We start from the raw sequence: 25548 nt of genomic DNA, 5'->3' as shown, positions 1-25548 counted from the left end.
TTTTCTATTATTTTTTATTTTTAAAAAGCACCTGGAATTTGCCCTAATTGCAAGAAAATCTTGAGGCAAAAAATTCATCAAATCAGGCAGTTTTAGGATCACTGTTATTTTGAATCTAACATGAAATAAACTAGTATTTTAAGTAGGAGCTATACACATACAGACATGTATATACATAAACATATATGTAAACAAATCTTTACAATTTCATAGCTCTAAAAGCAATACAATACTAATGTCATTTCTAGTCCACTGACAATACGGATTAATCAGAAGTTATAAATGGTTCTCATAAGTTTACCTGAAACAAGTATTGAGTCTAAAGAGATGTACTGAAAATAGGTGTGCAATTAGATATTTTAAAAAAAATGAGTTGTGAAATGCAACTAGTAATCTTAAAACTATACACTCTTAATTATTTCAGACAACAGAGTGCAGGCAGTATATAGATGAAAGAAGTCTGACTTAACGGACAGAAGCAAATAATGTGAGAGTATTTCTTAGACATCATTGAGGTTTTTGGCCTAAAAAACATTAAAATAATTGTTTTTGAAAGTTTACTACTTTTGGGAATCCATACCATTTGAGTTTTTGCCTTTTTCTTTATTTTAACTTTCAAATGGCTCATCTGCAACATTTAACTGAGTTTCTTTATCTTCTGAGGATAAAACTTCTTTGGGGGACTCTGCCACCCTATTGCCCTGTTGCCTTTTTAATTTCCTTTCACTTTGCTGAACTCTGCTGGCCTTAGGCAATACAGGAATTAAATTAGAATAAAACTGAATAGCTCTTGTACAAGAAAAAAAGTAAAGTACATGCTTGGTAATTATTGTACTGGTCTTTTGAATGTGTAAAATTATTTGATTTAAGGATGTTGCTGTTTTTGTTTTAGTATTCTATGCCTATTGTCCTTATAAAACTTCAACCTATGATGGATGAACTGGGATTTTTATTTAGCCCTGCATTAAACTCTATAGGAAAAGATAATGAGTAGAATTCAAAGTAAATTTCAGCACTGAGTTTTTATATCTCAATAATTTGGTGTACTTATTTTTGTAACAGGAAGTAGTTGAGTATTTTTTATGTTTTTCTATAATCATAATTCAATTGCTTATCAATTCACCTAGGTGAAATTTTCATAACTAAGGGAAATTTTAAAATTCAAAATTAATTGGCTTTGAAAAAAAAACCCAACTTCTATGTTAGAATACCATTTATGTATTAGAAATATAAAGCACCATTAATAAAAAAGTAAATGCAATCTTTAAATATTACTTCATGAAGACTAGAATATATTCACAAACAAAATAAATTCATAGAAAGAGTCATACTATTGCTGACGGCCAAATTTTTAACTTTTTAGGATAACACCCTCCTGTTAAAAGAAGCAGATGACAAACATTGTGATAAATTTCTTATCTAGATTGCATGAAAATAAATCACCCAGAGAAATGAGGGAGAACATGGATAAGACTCATTAACATGCAGAAAGACCTGACATCTGAAATTGGGATATTTGCAGGCCTTTTGGCATACTTTGCTTTTGTCATACAAGGTGGTAACATCTTTTTTTTTTTTTGTAATTTTTCTCCGGTACCAGGAACCGAACTCACGACCTTGCGCTTGCCAGGCAGGCGCTTTGCCGCTGAGCTAAATCCCCAGCCCCAAGGTGGTAACATCTTGATAGCTAGCTCGTTATGACCTTATTGTTGTAACCACACAGTTGGAGAGGTAAGAAGGATCACTCACTTCGGTAGAATGACCACTTTGTGTGTAAGTAAAGAATACTCGCGTACTCTGTAAAACTGCCAGAGTGTAAGGTGTACATTAGCAGAGATTTGCTATGTTTACTGTAGCACCCATAGTACTTACAAACAGCCACTGGGGTGAGGAGGTGATTATTGGCTAAATGAAGAAATGTAGACTTGATAGCACCAAACTGGAGGTGTGGAGAGTTTCACTTCTTTTGAAAATTTTTGCAAATGGTGGGACCCAACAGAACAAAGTCCAGACTCTGTCTTCCCCGTTGAACCTTAGGGACTTTCTTCCCAGTTTCCTGAGCTGGTCCTTTATTAGCCAGAGGTTCTTTGCTGCTGCTGTGAGGGGACCATGCACGAATGATGCCTTCTGTGTAATTCTGTGTTGTTTAGAAAGCAAAACTCTGTATTTATACTAAGATCTCATTCTTCAAAGTGAGAACTTTTTTCTTCTGCATACTCTAGTTCTGTGGGTTACCAGAATCTATAAATGCTTAATATTAGGGAAAAATCCCCGAATCAATGAATGAGAAAAATGCTATTCTCTGAGCTCAAACTAGTTCAGATAGGATGATTTCATAGGCAAAGGGCACTGTGGTCATAGGCCTTGTATAGTAATTTCAAGTGAAGTTCCTATGATGTCAAACACAGGATCTGAACATAGGAACTGAAGCATTTCTTTCAGGGAATATACATCAAACACCAAAGTTAGGTCCTCTGTGGTCTAGAATCTCAGTTTAGTGAAAGTGACATTTAAAAAGACGTAATGCTAAGCACAGTGATAGGTGAAGAGAGCCTCAGCCAACTCTGAGCATGGAAGTGACAGTGCGATATATGTAATATAGACCCAAACGCTGGTGGGTTTCTCAAAATAATACAGGGAGTGGGGGGAGTGGCCAGGTGCAAAACTCAGAGCTTTATTTTCACTTACTTATTTTGAATAAATTCAAGAAAATCTTGGCTAAACTGCCAGTAAAAATAATGCTAATAGTAATAATAAAAGTCAAATACCAGCAAACACTTTAGACTTTAACATGCAAAATTTTCTTCATCCTTGCATCCACCGTGAGTCACTATTATTATCCCCACTTTACAGATGAGCACACTTAAATCAGAAGAAGCTAACGCACTTGCCCCACATTACTTGCTGGAGAAGGCAGAGTCCAAGCAGAGCGATGTCAAAACCAGAAGCCCTGCACCTCTGCTTCAGGCTAGAGGTGGCCTCTCGTGCTGCACAAAGGTGTAAGTCCCTCCTAAATCATGCTCAGTTGGTCCTGGTCCCCTAGGAGATGCTATGTTAGGCCCTGTGTTCCATCCCCAGTACCAATAAAACAAAAAATTATTAGTTCATAGATGTTAAATATTAGAATTGAAATAGTTCTCTCTCTACCCTTGGCTTCTTACCTTCCCACCATTTCAGAAGGAAGATGGAACAAAGGATATTCCTCGTTGGCATCATAAAAGAAGTTATTAAGCATCTTATTAAGCATCTTAATTATTAAGCATCTTAATAACATATTATTAAGGTATTACATTAGTTATTAAGCTAGAACTTTTTTTCATTAGCTCTGAAGAGCAAATTTTACTGGAAATTATCAAAGCAAATTCTTTGTTCTGAGACCAACAGTATAAATAAATTCCAAATTCCTACCATACTTCAGATCTCAGGCATAACACTACGTCATCAAAGAAGCCTTCACAGATCCTTCATATAAGTCAGTAATTTGGATTTTAGCTCCATTTTATCTTTATAGAACTCGTCTGCCTACAATTAAGGAATTAATTGACTCTTTATGGTTAACTGTTTATCTCTTTACCACATGACAACTTCATAAGGCTAGGAAAACAGTTTTGAAGTGTTAGACATGGCTGTGGCATCAGTCCTGAGAAAAGAGCCTTACCTCCCACAGGCTCTCAATAAATATTTATGGTACTCAAGGGAGGATGAATGATGAAACAAGTGGAGGAGCTTGGAGCTGCGCTTCACTCACTACTGAAAAGAGTGGGAATTATGGTGCTCTCTGGTGCAGCATCTGAGAAGAAGGGCGTTATGCTCTGAAAGGTGTGGGCTTCAGGAAGGCCTGCTTCGTGTCAGCATGGAATGTCTCCTGCCCCAGGAAGCATTTCTTGCCATCGTGTCTAACCTGAGATGAAGCTTGCATCAGCGTTTACGTGTTTTCTAGTTCCCTTGGAGCAACAGCAAGCAGCAGGAAAGGGAGGTCTTTCAGTGGGAAGGGAGCCTCTACTAATGTGCTTCTTTGCTTCATTGTTTCTAAAATATCATTTCAACAACTGATTCCAGTGGTATTAGTAGCTTGTCATGTGTTTCTAGAATTGAATTCTCCTTTTTCAGTTCAGGAAATTAGACTCGTTTCCTCTCCCTGGGTATTGTCTGATACAATGAACTAATGTGCCATACATAGTGTCATTGGTTTTTGGCTTGGGTTCTTCCACCTACAATTGAGGTTATTGCAACATTTGTGGATGGTTCTATTGAAATGACATTTGGTGAGCACCAGTGTGATGGCAAATGAACTTTAGAGAACACAAAATCATTATTGGATTTAAAGTAAATAGAAGAGCTCCTTTTTAATATGATGATAATTCACAATACATTTAAGGGAAAATTAGGAATGTTTTATAAGACCTGACAATTTTCGGAAGGTAATAAAGAGGAAGAAAAACATCATTACAGTCAAACCCAGAAGATTCTGCCACAGTCCCCAAGGTGAGACATCAATGCCCTGGATTGTCAAGAACTCTTCGCCTGCGCATCTGAAATTTAACACAATGAGAATGTAACTTCAATCCTTGCATCTGCCAAGTTCTTTTCAATAAATTCAGTTTATTTCTGAAATAAGTGTATAGGTTAGTCACCCTGTTAGTTGCTATCCCTTTTGTATGGAACAATTGACACTGAGTATTTACAGTTTTGCTGGATACTATACTAAACAACTTCACCAGATAGCTAAATGTCTTAGTTACTACAGTACCTAGCACTCACAACATAAAGAAGAAAGGTTTATTTTGGTTCCTATTTTCTGTTCATGCTTGTCTAGTTCCAAGGTAGAAAGAGCATGGTAGAGGGGCATAGAATAAAAGCTGCTCCATCAAGGTGACCAGGAAACAGAGTAGGGATGAGCTGGAGAGGGAGACAGACACTTCCAGCTCATGCCTCCAGTGACCAGCCTCTTCTGACCAGGCCCTACCTCCTAATAGCACATTTAGCTATAACTCGCTTTACAAACATGAGGCTTTTGGCGATATTCTGGATCTGAATGATGACATTCTGCCTCTAAACATCTCCCCTAAAGATACATGTTTATCTCTTTATGCAAAATGCATTTTGTCTATCTCTAGGAGTTGCCAAAGTCTCATCAGTTCCAGTATTGCTAAAAAGTCCATGACCAAATTCTCCTCTAAGACCTAAGATAAACTCTTAGCTATGAACCCCTTTAACAATAAGAAAGTAAGTTATATTACTGATATACAATGCCACAGGGTAAACAGTCCCATTCCAAAAGGGAGGAACGGGGGATAGAAAGGAATCACACCAAAGCAAGACAGAGACCCAGTAGAGCAAACATTAAGTCCTGTACCTCTGTGCACAGCACCCATGGAAAGTTGTGGTGTTGTGTGAGTTCCAAATGGCTGAGGAGGCCCTGCCCCTCTGGGATTGTTGGTGGTATCCCTAAAGATCTCGTCCTTAGGGTGGCTCCAGTCACTGCCTACAGCATTTCTTAGCAGACATGACACATTCCTAGTGTCTTCACACTCCTGGGCTCCCCACTGCACTTTTGTTTTCACTCTCATAGCTTTACATACTGGCCTCTAAGGGACACAGTGCTTGGCCTCACAAGCCTACTGAAATCTGGGTGGTAACCTCCACGACTATACAGCTTGCATTTGGTATGCCTATAACAAGAACCACATGGATGATGCCAAGCTCTTCTACCAGCTGAAGCAGTAGCTGGACCTCCCTAGGTCATAGCTCCAAAGGCTTCTATGTGCCTGGATGGCTGAACAGTGTAAACCAAATACTGGAGAAGCAATTCCCTAGGTGGTCCTTCTTCAGCAGGGTTCCCTGGCACTCTCTTCTCAAAGCAGTCTTTCAAAGGAGTTCACTCTTATTCTTTTTTTTGGTACCGGGAATCAAACTCGGGACCACGTGCTTGCCAGGCAGGCACATGTGCTGCTGAGCTATATCCCCAGCTACTTTTACTCTTAAAGGAGTTTACTTTGACTCTTTTACAACTCTGAGCCTGCAAGGAGTGGAGTTTTGCTGATTCCTGAGATGGCTTCAAGGCATCTTCCTATTGTCTTGATGTAAAATACTTGGCTTGCTTTTAATGCTAGTCCTCTTATCAACCATGCTCTCTCAGGCCTCAACTTTGCAGATATTTCCTTTCTGATGAAACTGGAAAGCTTCTATACCTTTTGGCTCTGCCATCTGCCCCTGATATTTACTGTAGTTCTGGCTAAAAGTAGCAAGCAGTACTCTTGCCAGAGCCTGAACACTGGGCTGCTTTGAAATTTGCTGTCAGATTAATTAGTCTGCCACCATAATCTCAGTCTTAGAATATGCACAAAATGTAGACAAATTTTCTGCCAATGCATACACACAGTCTCTCTTCCAACCTCCAGGGACTCTGTTTCCAAATGAAACAACCTGAACCTGGCCTTTACTATGTGCATTCTGTCAGTTTTCTGGTCTTCTGAGTTCTGACTAGTATCTCCCATCAAAGTTTGGCTTACAGTATTCTTGGGCTTTTCCAGCTGGCATCTCCAGACCTTTCTACACTCCACCCATGAACCAGTTCCAAGGGCTTCTGAACCACATGGCCAGGCACAGCCATAGCAACAGCCTTATTTTCCTGGCACCAAAATTTGTCTTAGTCACTTTCATGAGGGTGACTTTAAAAATACCTGGCACCCATAATTTAAAGGTGGGGAGATTCATTTTGGCTCACATCTTCAATCTAGGCTTGCTCCAAGCCAGGAAGAACATGGTGGAAGAGTCTGGCAGAATAAAGCTGCTCATGTCATGGCAACCATGAAGCAGAGAGAAAGGGGGAGGTGGACAGGCAGATATACCCTTCGAGGTCAGGATCCCAGGGAACCACCTCTTCTGACCAGGCCCACCTCACAGCAATGTCGCTCCAGCACCCTATAATCCAATCCCCTTCCAAAAGCCCCATCTCAGAGCACATGCAACTCCTGGGGAACATACTATATCTGAACCATAACACTACAGTAATCCCTAAAATGACCGAAGGGACCTGAATATGACATACATTTAAAAGAGGAGTTCAGGTAAACAAGACAGTCAGGGTTCAGTTTGGTTGTTCCCAACTTGGAAAGCCAATCACTAGACAGGTGTAATCACAAGGACACTCACTGTAAAACCAAAATGAGGAATATTTAAGTTTATAGAGTCACACTAGGAACCCAGTTTCTAGCCCCCTCAGTGTCACGTGCTTTCAAACCTATAATTCTGCTCTCTACAAAGGAAATGTTTATCAAATAAGCTTTCATTTATCACTGATGGAGAAACCCTGAGCCCTAACTGATTGCACTTATTGTCTTTGCCAAGATGGTCAAATCTACTTGGACTTGTGTTCACCCACAAGACAACCCTAAAAATACAGGCAAAGAATTCTAAAACTAGGAGTACATGGGAACAAGGGCTTCTAGACAGTCACATTTGATCAGCTTCTGCCATAAGACTGTAACAAGCACTGCAGATACTGAGCTACAGGATCCTATGATCAGGCCCAGGTATCAGACACAAACCTAGGCTAAGAGCTGGAGCAGAGAAGAATTGAGAGACCTTGCTACAGAATGGAAAAGTGCTTGGTACTAAAGTTGTCTGGTACCACCATAATTATTGCCTGCTACTACTTCTGTGCATCTCTTAGAAGTTAGAACTTCCAAAAACAACCTTGTGTCTCTGTGCTAAGAGTTGCTCTCTCCCTTTACTAGCGAGGATTAACTTTGTATAAGCATGAAGTGTGTGGCAGCTTCTCCTTATCTGGTTATACTTTTCCTTTCCACTTTCTCCTAACCAGCAGGCTGGAGAGGACTGTGTTACAAAATGCCATACCTATATCTAACCAAAAAGGAGTGGGCAAGGTAAAAATAAAATCTTTCCTGAAATAAGTTTTTCCTATTGGTAATTCAAATGTATGTTATGACTAGTCATTCCTAAACCACTTGAAAATCCAGGAGATATTTAATATACCTGCACTCTTTTCTTTCATTAATTTTTGTATCAAAATCATGCCATTAACAATAATTATAGAAGAGTATTAAAAAAGCAATATTCCTAATTTTATGGAAACATGAGTTTCTGTTTGAATGACATTATGCAAAAATGAGACTTCCTTTTCAATCTACTGAAATATGCATTTCTTTCATTAGCATATACACCCTAGTTAGTACACACATGCACACATACACACACATACAAAACTGTGCACTCTTTGATTTCATGACATCTCCAACAGGTCTCGGGCAATGGGAAATCCCACAATCCTGGTGGGCCAATACTCACTCCCATATGCTATTGCTGCCCTTTTAGATCGTAAGACTCTGCCCAGGCTGTGCTCAAAGATACAATATAACCCTGAAGTTTAGAGACAATAGGCTTTTCCTCAACTATCAAAGCAGCCCATTTCAAAGGTAAATATTTTAAAAAATAAGAACACAAACCCATAATCAAAACATAAAAATAGTTTTTCAGAAGTACACCATAAATATTTCTCTACATTAGAAACTATTTTGGCCATCATAGAATACATACAGAGCATTTTCACATGTAACAGTACAGAATTACTCATTTCATAGGTCAGAAACATAGCCTCAGAAAGATTGACCCAAGGGACCCATATCAGCTCTAAATCCAGAGCCCCTTCTTTATCAAAGTTGAGTATAAAGTACACCCATCTTGACAATAAACGTGAACTTACATTATATAGTTGGGACAGTCACTGTGTTCTGTTGTATTGAGTCCAGGACAGAAGTTTTGCCCCAAAAACTCATTATGTTGCAAAGCCTATAACACAGGTGAGAGTAGGCAAATTAAGTAGCTTCAAATTTTAAAACATTTCCAAGAAATTATCACAATTATATCCTCTGGCTTAAACCTTATTATTATTTCTAAAGCACATGAAGTTTCACATTCATAGTCTTTGTCATAGCAAAGCAGCTACCTTTTTTGCTATTTAGAGAACTGGCTTTGGAATGATGCTTCAAATTGGTCAAAAAGAGAGACCTCTGGCTCCCTCGATAGATTGCTCCATAGATCCTTCCTTATCTCTCAAATATTTTAACCCCATAAACATTACAGTTAAAATGTTCCAACGCTGCTCAATGAATATTGCTTACTGATGGAAATTATTTTCATCAAAACCAGTTGTAATTATGGGAAATAAAAACTTGGTATACTATATAAAGGCAGTATTCTTTGGAGTAAATTAACTTAATAAAGCCAATATTGCAATGGCATTGTCTTTATTTCCGTTTTAATATCCATTTCTATATAAACCTCACATTCTAGTCTCCCATCCTCTCATTTATTTCTTTGTTATACAGAAATACATCAATATGTTTTCCAACAAGTAGTTAACTTTTCCCATTTACTACGAGATTTCTCTGAACTCTTTAATGTTCCTCAGATAATGGGGTAACTGGGAAACCAAGATGGCCCCCTGACCTTGTGCTAATAGTGTATTCTCTTTAAGCTCCGGAAAGGAGACAGCTATAACTCATGGTCAGGTGAATGAGACAGTCATGGTTCAGTTTGGCTGCTCCCAAACTGGGAAGCCAATAACAAGACAGACACGGACACCATCTTAGTTACTTTTCTATTGTTGCTGAGATAAACTACCCAACATCCAAAATTAAGGAAGGAAAGGTCTACTTTGCTCACAGTTTGTGGAGGTTTCAGTCCATACTCCTTGGCGTCAAGGCAGAGTGGCACATAGCAGAGGACAACAGTTCACGGCAGCGGGAAACAGCAAAAGCAACAAGAACAAAAAGGGAGGAGCAGCAAGCAGCCTCTTTCCCTCCCTTACATTATATGCAAAGTACCCACCCCAGGGCAGGTGTAGCACTCACACCCATAATCCCAGCATTGGACCATGAATCAATCATAAATTCCTGAAGCCCATCCCATGACTGCATGAGGCTTTGGGGGGACATCCAGACACAAACCATAAAATTGTGTCCTTGGCCCCCCAAAGACTCATGTACATCCTTTTATGCCAAAGACATTCTAGTCCATCTCTAAGAGTGGCCAGTAGCCTAAGTTTCAGCACTGCTGAAAAGTCCAAGTACCAAGTCTTCTCTGAGATGTAAGACAAACTCTTAGCTGTGACCCCCGGTACAAATGAAAACAAAGTTAAACATTTGCAACATTCAATAGCACAAGGTAAACATTACCATTCCAAAAGGTACAAACAACTGTGGGAAAAAGGGGTCCAGAGGTCTGGTTGACAGCCGTGGTGGAGGAGCGGGTCTGAGCAAACTCAGACTCGTCATGTCCTCGGCAAACCGAGTGAGTCGCCCTGCCTAGGCTGTCCCGCTCTGACCTCTTACTTCCACACCACCCCCCACCAATAGTACCACCTCCAAACCTCGCCCCTAGCCCACCTCCATTGCCACGCCTCTGGCCTGCTCAATAAAATGCCTGGTACTTCCACAATAAAGTGGATCTGCGCCATCAGCCTGGTCTCTGGTGTCTCTTTTCACCATACCGCTGCTCACCACGGGCCCAGGTCCCTCGACCCGAGAGGTTCTACCTCAGGTGGCACCGGAACAGGGACCTTGCAAGTCCCCCGGGAATTGGTAAGTGGCCCCCGCCCACAACATGGGCTCCATGATTCGTAAGGAATAGCACCCGCAGGCACGGGCCCTTGCTGCTCTCTTACAGGCTAGACATTGTAAAATCTCTTATAAGACTCTCTCCCAGTACTGGGGGATTCTCCTTCCCTTTAATCCTTGGCTGAAAACTGCTAACCTGTGGGACCCACAAATATGGTCCTGCCTTATCCAGCGGGTCCAAACGGCGGAACAACATGAAGGGAAAATCTTTCCCGTAGGGCTCCTGCCTGTCTTACTTACTATCCGAGCTTGCTTAACAGGCTCAAAAGCCTCACTGGGGAGGATTCAGAAGCTTTCCCTCTTCTGGCGGACTCTGCTGCATGTGCGGCAGCAGCCCCAGATGCCGAGCCTTCCCTAATGGAACAGCTCGAAAAAGACCTCTTCCTGTTGGTACCCCTCCCATCCAAACCAAATGCCAAAAGAACCCCCAAGTCTATAAAACCCTTGACTCCCCAGCCTAAGCCACACAATATATACTCCTCACTCGCCCCCTTAAAACAAGAACCAAGGATGGCGCCGAGCGAAAATTCTCCACCCCTGATGATGCCGAACAAATCTCCCTGCCCCGGCTACTTCCTATTTGTCACACAATAAGCCCTGCCCCTTGATAAAAGTGGAACTTGACTGGGATGAGCCTCCAGCTTATCCTGTAGTGCCATACAATAACACCACACCCTAAAAATCCATGGGATAAATATCATACAAAAAGAGATTTTAAAATAAAACCATCCCAACAATGGGGTGATTATTACAAAGGATTATATAAAATAAGAGATAGTCAAGCAAAAAATTGGGAACAATGGGAAACCGAAATAAATGATATGTTTCCTATTAATGTACACCAAAATCCTGCACGCCCCTTAAGATGGTACCCTCATAAACATCCCACTCTTAAACGCTTGAGAGAAGCCTTTAGGGAAAACGGCCTTCAAGGCCCGTTTGCACAACAGTTAATTAAAACAATTAGCATGGAAATAAACTGCCCCACATCCCCTCGAGTCCTTTCCCCACAAGCTCAACAGGCCTTAGACTACGTTAAACAGGCCATACAACAAGCACAAATAATGAGATATGACCCTAAACAACCACTGCTGGCCATTGTTCTAACTACGCCATCCATGCCCATGGGAGTCCTATGACAACCGGGTCCCCTCATGTGGGCCCATGTTGCCTACTCCTCCCTCTCAAAGATCACTCTGCTTTTAACTGCCATTTGCCACTTGGGGATACAATTGAGGAAGTTATCTGTGCTCCATTATGGACACGAACCAGACACCATTGTCCTCCCTCTTACTAATAACCAAATTGGGGCTCTTTTGCCACATAATTTGGACCTTCAAACCCTACTATTACACTATCCTGGCCAAACCTCCAATCATTACCCTTCCAGCCCTACCCTTCAAGGCCTCCATCAATTACCACTCATGAGGCCATCTCATTTTCCTTCCTCGACCCCTATACCTCACAGCAGAGTTGCTTTCATAGATGCTTCTAAAACAACATATGCTATTATAATTCACCATCCTCATGACTAGAACTACCCAAAAATACAACTTACTAGACATAATTTTTCTGTCCAAGTGGCTAAACTTCTCACAGTGTTACAGGTTTTACAACACTGCCCAGACTGTTCTATCAACATTTTCTCTGATAGCCATATGTGATACAGATATGCCATGTCATCCCACATGCCATCTTAAAACAAAAAGATACCATATTAGATAAAGCCTTAAAAACCTTACAAAACACCCTTCAACATAGAAAACACCCTTGGTATACACAACACCTCAGATCCCATATGGGACTTCCTGGTCCCCTTGCCAAAAAAAACCAACTAGCTGACAGCCTAGTCTCTATTCAAGCCATACAAACAGCCCTGTCTGACCCACTTTTACAAGCAAAAACACTTCACTCCAGGTTTCACCTATCGGCCAAAGCCATTCATCAGCTTCTCCCAGAGGTCCCTAAAGCTACATGTAAACATCTGGTCCATAGTTGCACCACATGTGCCCCCTTTCTCCCACTTGGCCCACTACAACCTCAGGGAATAACCCCCCGAGGACTCTGTCCCAATGCCAGATGACAAATGGATGTCACCCATTTTCCCCCATTCGGTAAATTAAAATACATTCATGTAACCAAAGATACTTTCTCTGGAGCTACCATGGCTATAGCCATGATGGGAGAAACAACACAACATGCCTCACGCGCTCTAGAAAAGGCCATTCTCATGCTAGGGGTCCCTTGGGACCTAAAAACAGATAACAGACCATGTTAGACTAGTCAAACTTTGAAAACCACATGTGCCAAATACAACATAACTTTACATCATGGCATTCCCTACAATCCTCAAGGACAAGCTATCATAAAGAAAACGCACCACTCAAAACTTTATTTAAAAAAGAGAAAAAATTACACCCCCCGCAGCACACCGGATGAATTGCTAACAAAAGCTCTTACAACAATAAATCTTTTAACTTTCGATGAAAAACATCTTTCCCCAGCCCATAAACATTGGGGCCCATTGCTGGCCCCTCAACACCACTCCCACTTGTGCGCTGGAAGGATCCCATGACACAATCATGGCATCCCCCAGTCCCACTCTTAACCCAAGGCCGATGTTTCGCTTGTGCCTTTCCAGAAACAGCACCTCATCCAGTGTGGGTTCCTGCTCGAGATGTCCGACCAGCCACAGCCGCTGATATCAGAGATAAAACAATTGGCTCTCGACGACAGATGTCCAGGGAGCGGACTGACACAATGTAAGAGACGACAACGAGTTACGATCCCCCCAGCTCCCATTATGTGGGAAGCCCTCAAAGTGCTTTGCAACAATGCCTATAGAGCACTCCCGCCTAAAAAAGTAACCTGTCAAACTGTTCCTGATGATATGTGCCGTAACTTCCCTCAATTCTACTCAAGCAGCCGAGGTCTCTATCCCTGTCTGGGCAGCCCTACGCAACCCACCTGGTCTTCTTATTGTTACCTCTGACTCTCCCACTTTTCCTAAATTCTTCACTACCCATTGCTTTTCAGGAATTCCTTGTGATCCCCACATAAAACCCGCGATGGTCTCCTTTTCCAACTGGACTCTGCCTACAAACCTTCCAAACCCCTTTACTTTTCAGGCCTGTGCCAACACCTCAGACCGGCCCAACAACTTAACTGCCCGCCTAACGCTTTTTAATTACACCACAGCAGACTTCTCTAGGTTCAGCATGAGTGGCCAACAACAAAAGTTTCTCCAGATTAATCTCTTTGCCCCCATGAACAGATACAAGCCAGGAGCAAACACCATGCTTCAAAACTTTCCCTGCTTCTCTGATAAAATCTTCGATACTGCTCAAACACTATTAGCCCCTTGGAAACCCATACCCTTCAAGCCTAATTTCCAACTTACAGATATCACTTGGAATGCCTGCCTTTCTTCACTTAGACCTTTCAAAAACAACAACTATACAGCTCTATGGACCTCTCCTTTTCTTCACCCTGGGGACAATGGATCTCTCCTCTTTATGGGATGCAACGCGTTTTCCTTCACAGGGAGACGCTCTATATTCTCCTCCCATCAGTTACGCAGAACCTTAAGATGCCTTGACCTCCTTCTGTTGATGCTCATGGGAAATACCTCTATCACTAACGGCACCTATTCCATTCCCAAACTTAGCCTCCTTCATGCCACCAGCGGCTCTGGCAGTACCACTGAGATGTGCACCAGTGGTCTTGCTCAAATATTGACAATGGACTCACTCTGCTCACAAAGCTTGCCCCCCAATGACATCTCCTGGTCACCCTTAGTTAACCTCACTCACAAAAATAATTACTCATATTTTTCAACAGCCTGTGTTGCCCCCCCCACTTTTTACTTCTCTTGTCCACAGGTGCCTCTTTTAACTGCTCCTCGACAGGTACCTGCTACCTGTCTAACTGCTGAAATGGAACCCCTCCGTATATGCTCATCCTTTGCACCCCCTCCCCCCCCCGTCCTATGAGTGCCAGTTAATATCTCTAATTGGGTAGCTCCATCACTCCCTATCCGGCTTTCTTCCACCTCCCTACAGATACACAAGAGAGATTTCGGAGACTGTGCTATTATCGCCCTTATTATTGTTTTTATTACAGCCACAGCAGCAGGAGCCACAGCAGCCGTCGTGCTCACCCAATCCACCGTGATCGCTCAAGGACTTAACAACCTTTCTCATACTGCCGCTGAGACTTTCCGAGTACAACAACAGCTTAACGACTATACCCATACGGCTCTTCTTAATCTCCAACAACTTGACCTCATGGACAATAAAATTCAAGACCTCTAGCGCATTGCTACTACTGCCTGTGACCAATGCTTCTCATCAACCCTACTTTATGTCACACCAAAACCAGCCAACCTCTCTTCTGCTCGTCTCTCGCTCCGTAAGTGGATCCTTAGTCCATACAACAGCACTTACTTCAACCTCTCCCTTCAACTGACTAAACAAATACAAACCATTAACTCTATCCAAGTTCCCACGCTGACTGATAATATCCTCTCCAATCTCCTACACAACCTACAGCGCCTATTCTCACCAGCCAATTTACTTACCCTTGGATTCTTGGGACTTCTAGGACTCCTTGCGCTAATCGCACTTCGTATAATGTGTGCCCGGTTACAAATGCTAACCTCTAAACAGACTGTGATGGCCTCAATTCAATTGGCTTTTGTAAAAAAAGAGGGGGAATCTGTGGGAAAAAGGGGTCCAGAGGTCTGGTTGACGGCCATGGCGGAGGAGCGGGTCTGAGCAAACTCAGACTCATCATGTCCTCGGCAAACCGAGTGAGTCGCCCTGCCTAGGCTGTCCCGCTCTGACCTCTCACTTCCACACCAACCCCCGCCAATAGTACCACCTCCAAACCACTCCCCTAGCCTGCCTCCATTGCCACGCCTCTAGCCTGCTCAATAAAATGCCTGGTACTTCCACAATAAAGTGGATCTGCGCCATCAGCCTGGTCTCTGGTGTCTCTTTTCACCATACCGCTGCTTACCACAGGCCCAGGTCCCTCAACTCGAGAGGTTCTACCTCAAACAACAGTCTGTGTCTCTGCCCTCTGTGTGCCCAGCACAGCCAGGAGATACTGGCTCAGAAGGCCCACACACTGCTAACACTGGGGTTCACATTTGTGCCCACCCTGTGTGTGCCCTTTGCCACCTGGGGTATTAGATCAGGTGGTCCCTGAACTGCTGACACTGAGGTTCGCGTCTGGGTTTGCGTGTGCCCTGCTCTCCAAGAGGTCACATAAATAGGTGGTCTGTGATCACCACCAGTGCAGCCTGTATCCAGCTCCTGCAAGGGCCTTAAGCTGCCTGGAGATACTGAATCAGGGAGTCCATGAACTGCTTACTCTGCAGTTTGTGTCTAGGCTCTCCCTGCACCCTGAACTGTCTGGGGACACAGGACCAAATGGTCTGTGATCATGCCACCAGTGCAGCCCACTTCTTGGTCAAACACGTGCCCTGAGCTGCCTAGGGACACTTGAGCAGGCAGTCAGCGATCTGAAGATACTGCAGTTCACGCCTGGGACCTGGGAGAACTAGGTACACTCCGCCAACCACCAGAAGACCCTAGAGTGAGCAGCTGATCTCAGCGGCTACTGGGGTACAAGTCTGACCACCAGAATAACCAGCAATGCTTGCAAACTTTGCTGAGTGGGCCAGGGAAGAGGGAGACTGGATACTCTGCCTCCGGCATCAAATATGACAAGACAAAGGACTAAAATACAATCTCATAACTTCACCCTACCCAGAACAAGTCCAGGAGACATCAACATAGGAGAACTCAGTAAACACACACCTGAAGTCACTGACATGATTGCCATGGAAGTAAAGAAACAACTCCATCAGGCCACAGAAGACATCAGATCACCAATAATGTCTCAGGTAAAAAATGAAATCACAACAATAATGACAGAATTGCTTAGCACATCTAAGGAAGATGAATAGAAAAAAATAGATGAGCATAGGAAACTGATGGAAATGTTAAATGAAAAACACAGGAGTGAACTAGAATGCATGAAACAAATTCAAAGAGATATCCAGGAAATCAAAATTTCCACTGAAAGCTGGCAAAACTGCTCGAATGAAGCTGAAGACAGGATTTCAGTTCTTGAAGATGGCATGGCAGCTAATGATCGTGACAGGAAGGATCTCTTAAAATTAACAAGGAACCAGGAAATAACTTCAACACCTGCAAGACGAGGCAAAGAGAAATAATGTAAGGCTAATAGGAGTCAACAAAACACTAGGAGGCAACACAAATGACAGAGAGTATTTGCAGAAATAATAGCAGAAAGTTTCTCAAGCATGGAAAAAGATTCTGACATACAGGTAAGTGTGGCATATAGAACTGCAACTAGTCATAACCAAAGTAAAACTATACCCAGATATATAATAATCAAGATCAAAGAAATACAGCAAAAGAACAGAATATTAAAAGCTATGAGAGAAAAGAAAGAGATCACCTATAAAGGAAAGCTCATCAGAATCAAAGATTTCTTAAGAAACCATCCAATCGAGAAGAGCTTGGAGCAAAGTATTATAGGTCCTGAGACAAAATAGCTTACAAGCAAGACTGATGTATCCTGCAAAACTATTCTTCAAATTTAATGGAGAAATAAAATATTTCCATGAAAAAGAACAACTGAAGAACTTCATGAGTGCCAAACCAACCTTACAAAGAGTACTAAAAGATATTCTAGACAGAGGAAGAAATGACCACAATTTCAAGAACAACAACAGAAAGGAACCTTCAAGCAAAGCAATTAAACAGATAGAAAAAGCAGAAAACCAACAGCAAGTAAATAACATGACAAAGACAATCCAACACACATCAGTTATACCCATTAATGTAAATGGCCTTGATTCACCAATCAAAAGAAACAGACCTGCAGGGTGGATTGAGAAACAAAATCCAACAATATGATATATACAAGAACAGCCACAAGCACAAACACACTCAGCCACCTAATCTTTGACAAAGGGGCCAAACAAGTTCAATGCAAGAAAGACAGTCTCTTCAATAAATGGTGCTGGAAAAACTGCCTTGCCACTTGCCGAAGACTGAAAATAGACCCAAGTCTATCACCATGCACCAAACACAAGTCAAAATAGATCACAGATCTCAATGTTAAAACAGAAACACTAAATCTATTGGAAGAGAAAATAGGTAAAAATCTTGAAGACATAGGGGTAGGCAGAGAGTTCATGAACATAAACAAAACTGCATGGGGAAATACTTCAAAGAATCCATAACTGGGATCTCATCTTACTGGAAAGCTTTTGCACATCTAAAGAAATCACCAGCAGAGTAAAAAGAAAACCCACAAACTGGGAAAAAAATTTTAGCTGACTCTCCCTCGGACAAAGGGCTTCTATCTAGAACATATAAAGAATTAAAAAACAACAGCCCTCCCAAATTCAAAGACCCAAACCAAAATGGGCATCTGAGATGAGTACACACTTCTCAGATAAAGAAATACAAATGGCAAATAAATACACAAGAAAATGTTCAACATCATTAGTCATTTGAGAAATGCAAATTAAAACACTGAAATTTCATTTCACCAAAGTAAAAATGGCTATCATTAAGAAATCAACCCATAACAAATGCTGGTGAGGCTGTGGAGAAATAGGAACTCTTCTCCACTGCTGGTGGGAATGCAGACTGTTGAAACCACTGTGGAAATGAGTTTGGAGATTCCTCAGCAAACTAGGTCTAGAGGTCCCATTCAACCCAGCTATTCCCCTTCTGGGTATTTTCCCAGAAGAACTGAAATGTGCACCCATGTTTATAGCAGTGCAATTTGTAATACTTAAATTGTGGAAGCAACCCAAATGTCCATCCACTGAGGAATGGATAAAAAAGTTGTGGTATTTTTTATATAATGGAATATTAATCAGCTATAAAGAAAGATAAACTCGAGGCTTTTATAGGTAAAAGGACACAACTGGAGACCACACTCATAAGTGGAATAAATCAGACTCACATGTGTAACAATGTATTGTTTCAATGTAAGAACCTGAAAAAGTGAATAAAATTAGGAGGTATGATAAACATTGTGAAACAAAAGGAAAATGCTCAAAAGTAAAGAACAACTGGGATGAGGGAACAGAGAAAAGAAAGAAGAGGAAATTAGGTATGTATGTATATACAGAATAGCTAACATAGTTGTACTACTGACTTCTATCTCTTTACTGAAATGAACAGTTAATGATTAATTATGTGACCAACCTTACATGTCTGTATTTGTTTTTCTGAGTAACCACTTGGAAGAAATCAATATGTAATACAATAACCATTGTTAATTTCTATCACCTTATCTGAATATCAGTATTGCCTGTATTATTTGTGTGTTATTTGGTAAATGTAAATGTGTTTGTTAATAGGTTTTTGTTCTTTTATTTTTTCAAATGGAAAAAAAGGAAAAAAAAAAAAACCAAAACTGACAAACAGGGTTATACAAAGCAAGTCTTTGGGACCAAAGCAAGTCTAAAATCTAGCAGGAAAAACATTAAGTCCTGTAGTTCCATGTGGAACATTCCAAGCAATCTGTGATAAATTATGAGCTCCAAAGGCCTTGTGTGGCTCCACCCCTATTGCACTTCTGCTGGTTGTAGCTCCTATGGCTCCGCTCTTGGGCCCTCCTTGCAGCTTTCCTCAGACAATCCACGTTCCTGGCTTCTCCGAACTTCTGAGGTCTCTACTACACTTTAGGTTTCACACTCACATCTTCACACATTGCCCTCTCAGGGGGGTACTGCCTGGCCTCCCAGGCCTTCTCAAATCTAGGTGGAAGCCTTCTTAACCTCAGAACTCTTGTATTATGTATGTGCCTAAAACCAATGCCATGTGGATGATGCCAAGGTCTGCTGCCACCTGGAGTAGTAGCCAAGCTTTCCTCTCTCTTGGCGGTAGTGGTCTAGTGCCCAGATCACTGAGCACTCTGAATCCAATTCTGAGGAACAAATTCTCTATGCCAGTGTCATTCTGAAACTTGGTGCGGCCATCGCCATTCTGGCACATGGCATTCTGCAGCTTTCTCCTCAAAGCAAAGTCTTTGACCTTTGCAGTTTTGAGGCTGCAAAGGGTAGAGACTTGCTGCTTCTTGTGATGCCCTCAGGTCATCTTTTGTATTCTCCTGCTCCTTCTCAGCAATGGAGATCTACTCAGCTCTATATTTGCAATCCACAGCTTTACTGGAGCTTCCTTTCTGGTCAAACTCACAACATTTTAAATCATCCTGCTGGGCTCTTTGCTCTTGATTTCCAACATAAATCTGGCTAAAAGCCCCCAACAATAGCCATCCTTCTTCCGCAACATTCAACTGCCTTAAAATTTCTTTGTCAGATTATTCAGTCTGCCACCCTTAATCTCAATCTCAGGCAGTCTCTGGACATAGCAAAATGCAGACAAACTTTCTGCCAAGCCATAACATACATCATCTAAAGTCCAACAACCAATGCAATCCTTTTTTACAGGGGAAACTTTCCAAACCCAACCTTTACCAGCAGGATTTTGATCAGCCTTCAGGTCTTCTGACCAGAATCTACCATACAGAACAGCCTAATGCATTCCAGCACTTCTCTTTCAGGTGACATCTGTGAATCTTTCCCAACTCTCTCACAAGCCATTCCCAAAGGCTCTTCAACCACATGGTCAGATACAGTCACAGCAAGGACCCCACTCCTCTGGTACCAAATTCTGTCCTGGTTATTTTCTCTTCTTGCTGAGACAATATACCCAGTGCCCAAAATTAAGGAAGGAAAGGTTTATTTAGCTCGCACTTTGTGGAGGTTTCAGTCCATACTCGCTGGCTCTAAGGCAGAATGGCACAAGGCAGAGGGCAATAGTTCATGGCAGCAGAACACAGCAAAAGTAACAAGAGCAAAAAGGGAGGAGCAACAAGCAGCCTCTTTCCCTCCCTTACATTATATGTAAACTACCCACCCCAGGGTGGGTAGCAGCACTCAGACGCATAATCCCAGCATTGGATTATCAATTGTGAACCCCAGAAGGCCGCCCCATGACTTCATGAGTCTTTGGGGGGACATCCAAACACAAACCATAACGGACACTTACCGTAAAACCAAAATGTGGAATACTTAAGTACTGAAACCATGAAAACACAGGTGCAATGGTTTCAAAATACAGCGACATACTCAAAAAAATCTATGAAAAAAAAAACAAACCACAAATCATAACCAATCCAGTGATTTCAAGAGGAATTCTAAAGACCCTGTTCAAGAACCTGACAATATTCTAACCATTTCTGAGAGGACCAACTGGGTCTTGAAATTCTTTTCACTTAATCTAAACACTAATATTTCCCCTTTGCATGTGAATACCTCTGCATAGCTTTAGCTGCTAAAGATATGAAAGACAGAACAATACCTTAAAATCTATGTTATATAGTTCTTTTATTATTAAGTGTATATTTGTGTTACATAATAGTTCTGTTCCTTCTTGGGAACTGATACATGCATATGACATCTTCATCAGTTTTGACTGCTTTATTGCCTTCTTGCTTTCCAATATCTCTCTTTTGTTTGACTTGTATTCTGTTTCTCATATAAGAGAAATCATGATATCTACAGTGATATCTAATACAATGTAAATGCTACCTAATTTATTACACTGTATAGTTTAAGCAATTATGGCAAAAAATGAAAAAACTGTTAAGTACAGACATGGTATTTGTTTTATATGTTCAATTGGTGGTTGGTGGAATCTTTGCATACAGAATCCATGAAGGGACAACTATACTGACTATTCTAAAGATACCACAACTATCTGTTTCCTTAACAAACCTGGTCATCTAGGAACAGACCAGAACAATGCCAAGTATCATATGCCCCTCTCTAATCTATACAACAGCAAGGTTGTCATTCATAAAGTTTTGCTTTCTAAATCTAAGAGTTTATGAATAATGTGGGGTTCAAAATGCAAGCTTAGGGTTACTCAAAGCCTAGAACTGATAAATAGCATAATGTGGCAATATGTAAAAGAAAATATACCCCATATCTCCATTTAAACCTACCAAAAAGTGGTAGCATGGTGGAGATATAAGGAAGGACTCCTCAAGATGAGTAAGAGACAGCTACGGGATTCACATCAAACTCATCCTAACTGGGAGAAGCCTTACAGGGATATGCAAAACAATGACAGTATTGCTAGTGTATCTGCATATATTCAGAAAACCTAACCACGTGTTCAGTACATAACACAGCAACTTTGTGTAAAATTTGGTTTTATAATTGGTGTTATGGTTTAGATCCAGAATTCCCCCAAACTTTCATGTGTTCAGAGGAAGGGCTTTTGAAAAGTGATGAGCCCATGGGAGGTGCTACATGATCAGCAGATTAATCCACTGACTAGTACATTCATTGTTGAGTGTGCTACTAGAAGGCGGGGCCTGGTCTGAAGAGGTAAATCACTTAGGGGTGTGACCTGGCAGAAAATGTCTTCCTCCCTGGATCCTCCCTTCACATTCTGCTTCCTGGTGAGGGAAAACAATGAGGCAACTGGTTCCATTTATCTGACAGCAAAATTTGGGAACATGTTTGATTATAAATAAGCAATGATTAAAAAAAGAGAGACAGTGATAAGCCAGGAGAAGTGATGTAAGCCTGTGAATCTCAGCTACTCAGAAGAATGAAGCAGACAGACTGAAAATCTGAGGCCAACAGAGGCAAACTAGCAAGACCTTGTCTCAAAATAAAATGAAAAGAGTTGGAAATATAGCTCAGTGGAAGAGCAACTGGCTGGCATGTGAATGGCCTTGGGTTCAAGCCCTAGTATTAAGAAAATGAAAAAAAGAAAACCAAAAGTATATTCCTATCAGAGATTCTTAGAAATTCAGAAATGAGGTGACATAGTACAGTGGACATTGGAATTTTCCAGTATTTTTAAAACACTTCGTTTCAAAACACAAGACCCCAAGACAGACTTTGCATGCGACACACTGTTACACTTCTCATGTAGCTTCGCTTTCATCCTAGAGAGTAGTAACTCCAGCCGTACCACCTCTGCTGTAGCAAAAAAGCCAGCAGATCTCTAACACCAGCAGGAAAGGCAGGCAGATAGCATGACACTTTTATGAAACAATTGACAAACCATAATATTTCTGGTTTTAGGAGTGCCAGTATATAAGATTTCACAGTGCTGCCAGAATGACCTTTTTAAAGGTAAATTACTCAGCACATGTTAACTCAGTTACAGTAACTACACTAGAAGAGCCTTTAAAAAAAGACTGGACAAGGGCAAGGAATAAACCTAATATTCTGTACTATAAATTATATGTCAGTCTATGGTCTCTTGAAAGCATCAGAGTCCCATGTACAAAATATTCCTAGCAGGTTTTACCAGGCAGATGAATATACACAGGGGAAACAAGGGGAGAATTTCCCTCTCACAGAAGCACAGTTTATACTCACCATCATAAACACAAAATAGAGGTTCATGGAAAATGTTGTCACATACTCCAAACGTGGTTCTATTTCAATGGCCAGTGCCATGGAACTGGCTGTGTAAGTCACCAGGATAACAGTAAGCATCATGATGAAGAAGGCTTCTGCCCCTGCTTTCAATCCTAACCAAGAAAAGAAGGGGTCAATCCAACTGCCTACATCACCATGTTTTGGGAACAATTTATTGGACAAACAACAGTATAATCTAACAAACTAATATCACAATGAAAAGAGTCATCCACTTTCAACCTACCCAGGTCACCAATTTCACTGACCCTCCATGTAACTACATAAAGTTTTCATACAGTTTTTCTTTTCACACTTACTGCAGAAACACTTCTCCATGCAGCACCTATGCTCCCTTGTGTGGGCCTAGGAACAATTTCTGAGTTCCTGAGGTGAGGTGCCCCAGACAACACAATGGACCAGCATTCTCCTGCCTTGGCCTCTCACAGGAAGCTCAGCCATAGTCGTTCACTTCCCCAGACACCTGCACAGCACTCAGTGTTTGCTGTGACTGCACAGTGAGGAGCGTGGGGTCAGGACTCCATGACTTCATAGTGGTTTTAATAATTGAGACTGGGTAGGGGGCCTTCATAAACTAAGTCCCCTGGACATAGCACCACATGACTCTGTGATGGAGGATGGGGCTAAGCTGAGTTCCACAAACTATTTCATAAAGTATAATGAGCACATGTCATACATCACACAAGCTGAAGATTTAGAAACTGGTACAAGAACACAAAGAGGAGTTTTGAGACCTCGATTCCACTCCTAATTCTTTGGATGCACATCTTCCTGATAAAATGGAATATCTAAGCTCTATGAGTGGTTCTTATCCTCCAGCACATTACCAAAACGAGAGTTTTGGTGTGTGTGTGTGCGCCCACACATTTGTGTGCCCTCATTCACATGTCTTTGAGCGGATGCACACATGCATAGCTGTATCACTGAAATATAATGCAATTTTGATGAGCATGGGATGAAGGCTGAAAACGCAAAAATGAAACTGTCTACAACTACCAAACAAGTACTACAAAGTAGAAGGCAGAAGGAATAATATGTATTTCGATTTTTTGACCTCTCTATATACATCTCTATAGATATTAACGATATTACCTATTTATATTTATATCTATAAGGAAACACACAGAAGGATAGAAAAATATACATAAATTGGCAATAAATATTCCAGCATAATCTCAAATGGTTTTATAAATGATTTCCACCTTTGTGTATGACACACTGTAAATATGTCTTACTGAAATCCAGGTTTATAGTTTAAAAAGTTCAGATGGGAAAAAGTCTTGAGAAAAATACCCATATACCACAGTTATTTTAGAGAATGCACAGTGGTTACACATTTCCTCTCTAGCTTATGGCTTTGTTTGCATTTCAGAGAATCATAAAAATGCAGGCAAGAGAATATTAGTTTCACCTCATATGCAAGTCTAGAGACAACCTTCTTGTCTTATTACTTACCAAACAGAAAATATAGAATAAAGGTAAATATAACAGTTGGCAAAAACCTCCTAGGGATTAACTCAGCAAATAGTTTTCCAAAGAAATAAGATGACAGTCCATAGTATCCACTGGTATACTCGTGTCTATAGAAGAAAAATATACATTGTACATCCCAGATTAACTTCAGAAGGTACAGACCCGAAGAAAAACTACTCACTGTATAGAATTTTGTTGCACTATGGCATAAAAAGACAACTTCCCATGTCCTCTAGGCTACCCACTCCCACACCCTTCATACACCCGCATATAAGCTGTAGGAGGCGCTCACTGCGACCCTTTCTCATTATACAACTCCCTCCTGCAGCTGTCCACACTGGCCCCAGAATCCTGCTCCAGGTGCACAGAATCTGCATCTCCTCACTCCCCAGAGACTCTGCCCCTTCTCTGATGCTGGTTCTCTCTGAAGAACTGCAGTCATGTTGGCTTTTCCTTTCCTCTCTTCTATTATTGTTATTATTATTATTATTTTTATTACTACCATTTAGATATGCATAATGATCACATTCATCATAGGGAATGTGCACCTGTACCTGCTATAAAGAAGTTGTTTCCAAGGCCTACAATGCAGCTTCAGATCATTAATCACTCCTTACTTCTTCTATTCTTATGCAAAAAGACTTCTTTCTGTCATGATCATGTCTCCAGCTAAGCAGCTGTGTCAGTCACCGAATCCTAAGCTTCCGCTTTCTCGCACTGTGCTCTCATAATTCCAAACTATTTCACTAGTGTCTTACCCTTTCACCTCTCTGATGACTCCTTTCCTTGGCATGTAAATACGAGCAAATTCTCTTCTATCTTTGAAAGACACAGAGACAAAACCAGCCTGCTCCTCACTGTAAAGCTGCCCTCTCAGTCTTTCCACTCCTCCATGCCACGAGGGCTAACCTT

The 25548-nt window shown here is 41.3% G+C and overlaps 1 protein-coding gene across 2 annotated transcripts in view; it reads right to left on the bottom strand.

The window, feature by feature from the left end:
* Positions 1-4312: 4312 nt before the first annotated feature.
* The window catches only part of LOC102022559 (ATP-binding cassette sub-family G member 2-like), a 169970-nt gene continuing 148734 nt past the window's right edge, over positions 4313-25548 (bottom strand). The window contains exons 11-15 of one of the 2 annotated variants that reach the window (XM_005374296.2): positions 24619-24743; positions 23104-23258; positions 20750-20839; positions 8726-8811; positions 4313-4532 (exon numbers count right to left, since the gene is read on the bottom strand). In XM_005374296.2, coding sequence (XP_005374353.1) covers positions 4385-4532; positions 8726-8811; positions 20750-20839; positions 23104-23258; positions 24619-24743 — 604 coding nt within the window. In that variant the 3' untranslated portion in view covers positions 4313-4384. Of the gene's footprint in view, positions 4533-8725; positions 8812-20749; positions 20840-21964; positions 22167-23103; positions 23259-24618; positions 24744-25548 lie in introns of those variants that run through there. The other variant, XM_005374297.1, reaches the window with a different exon arrangement.

The sequence above is a fragment of the Chinchilla lanigera genome, unplaced genomic scaffold, assembly GCF_000276665.1.
Source record: "Chinchilla lanigera isolate Chin_1 unplaced genomic scaffold, ChiLan1.0 scaffold00004, whole genome shotgun sequence".
Taxonomy (NCBI): Eukaryota; Metazoa; Chordata; class Mammalia; order Rodentia; family Chinchillidae; genus Chinchilla; species Chinchilla lanigera.
The sequence above is the reverse complement of the archived record's forward strand: the minus strand, read 5'-3'. Positions and strand labels throughout refer to the sequence as shown.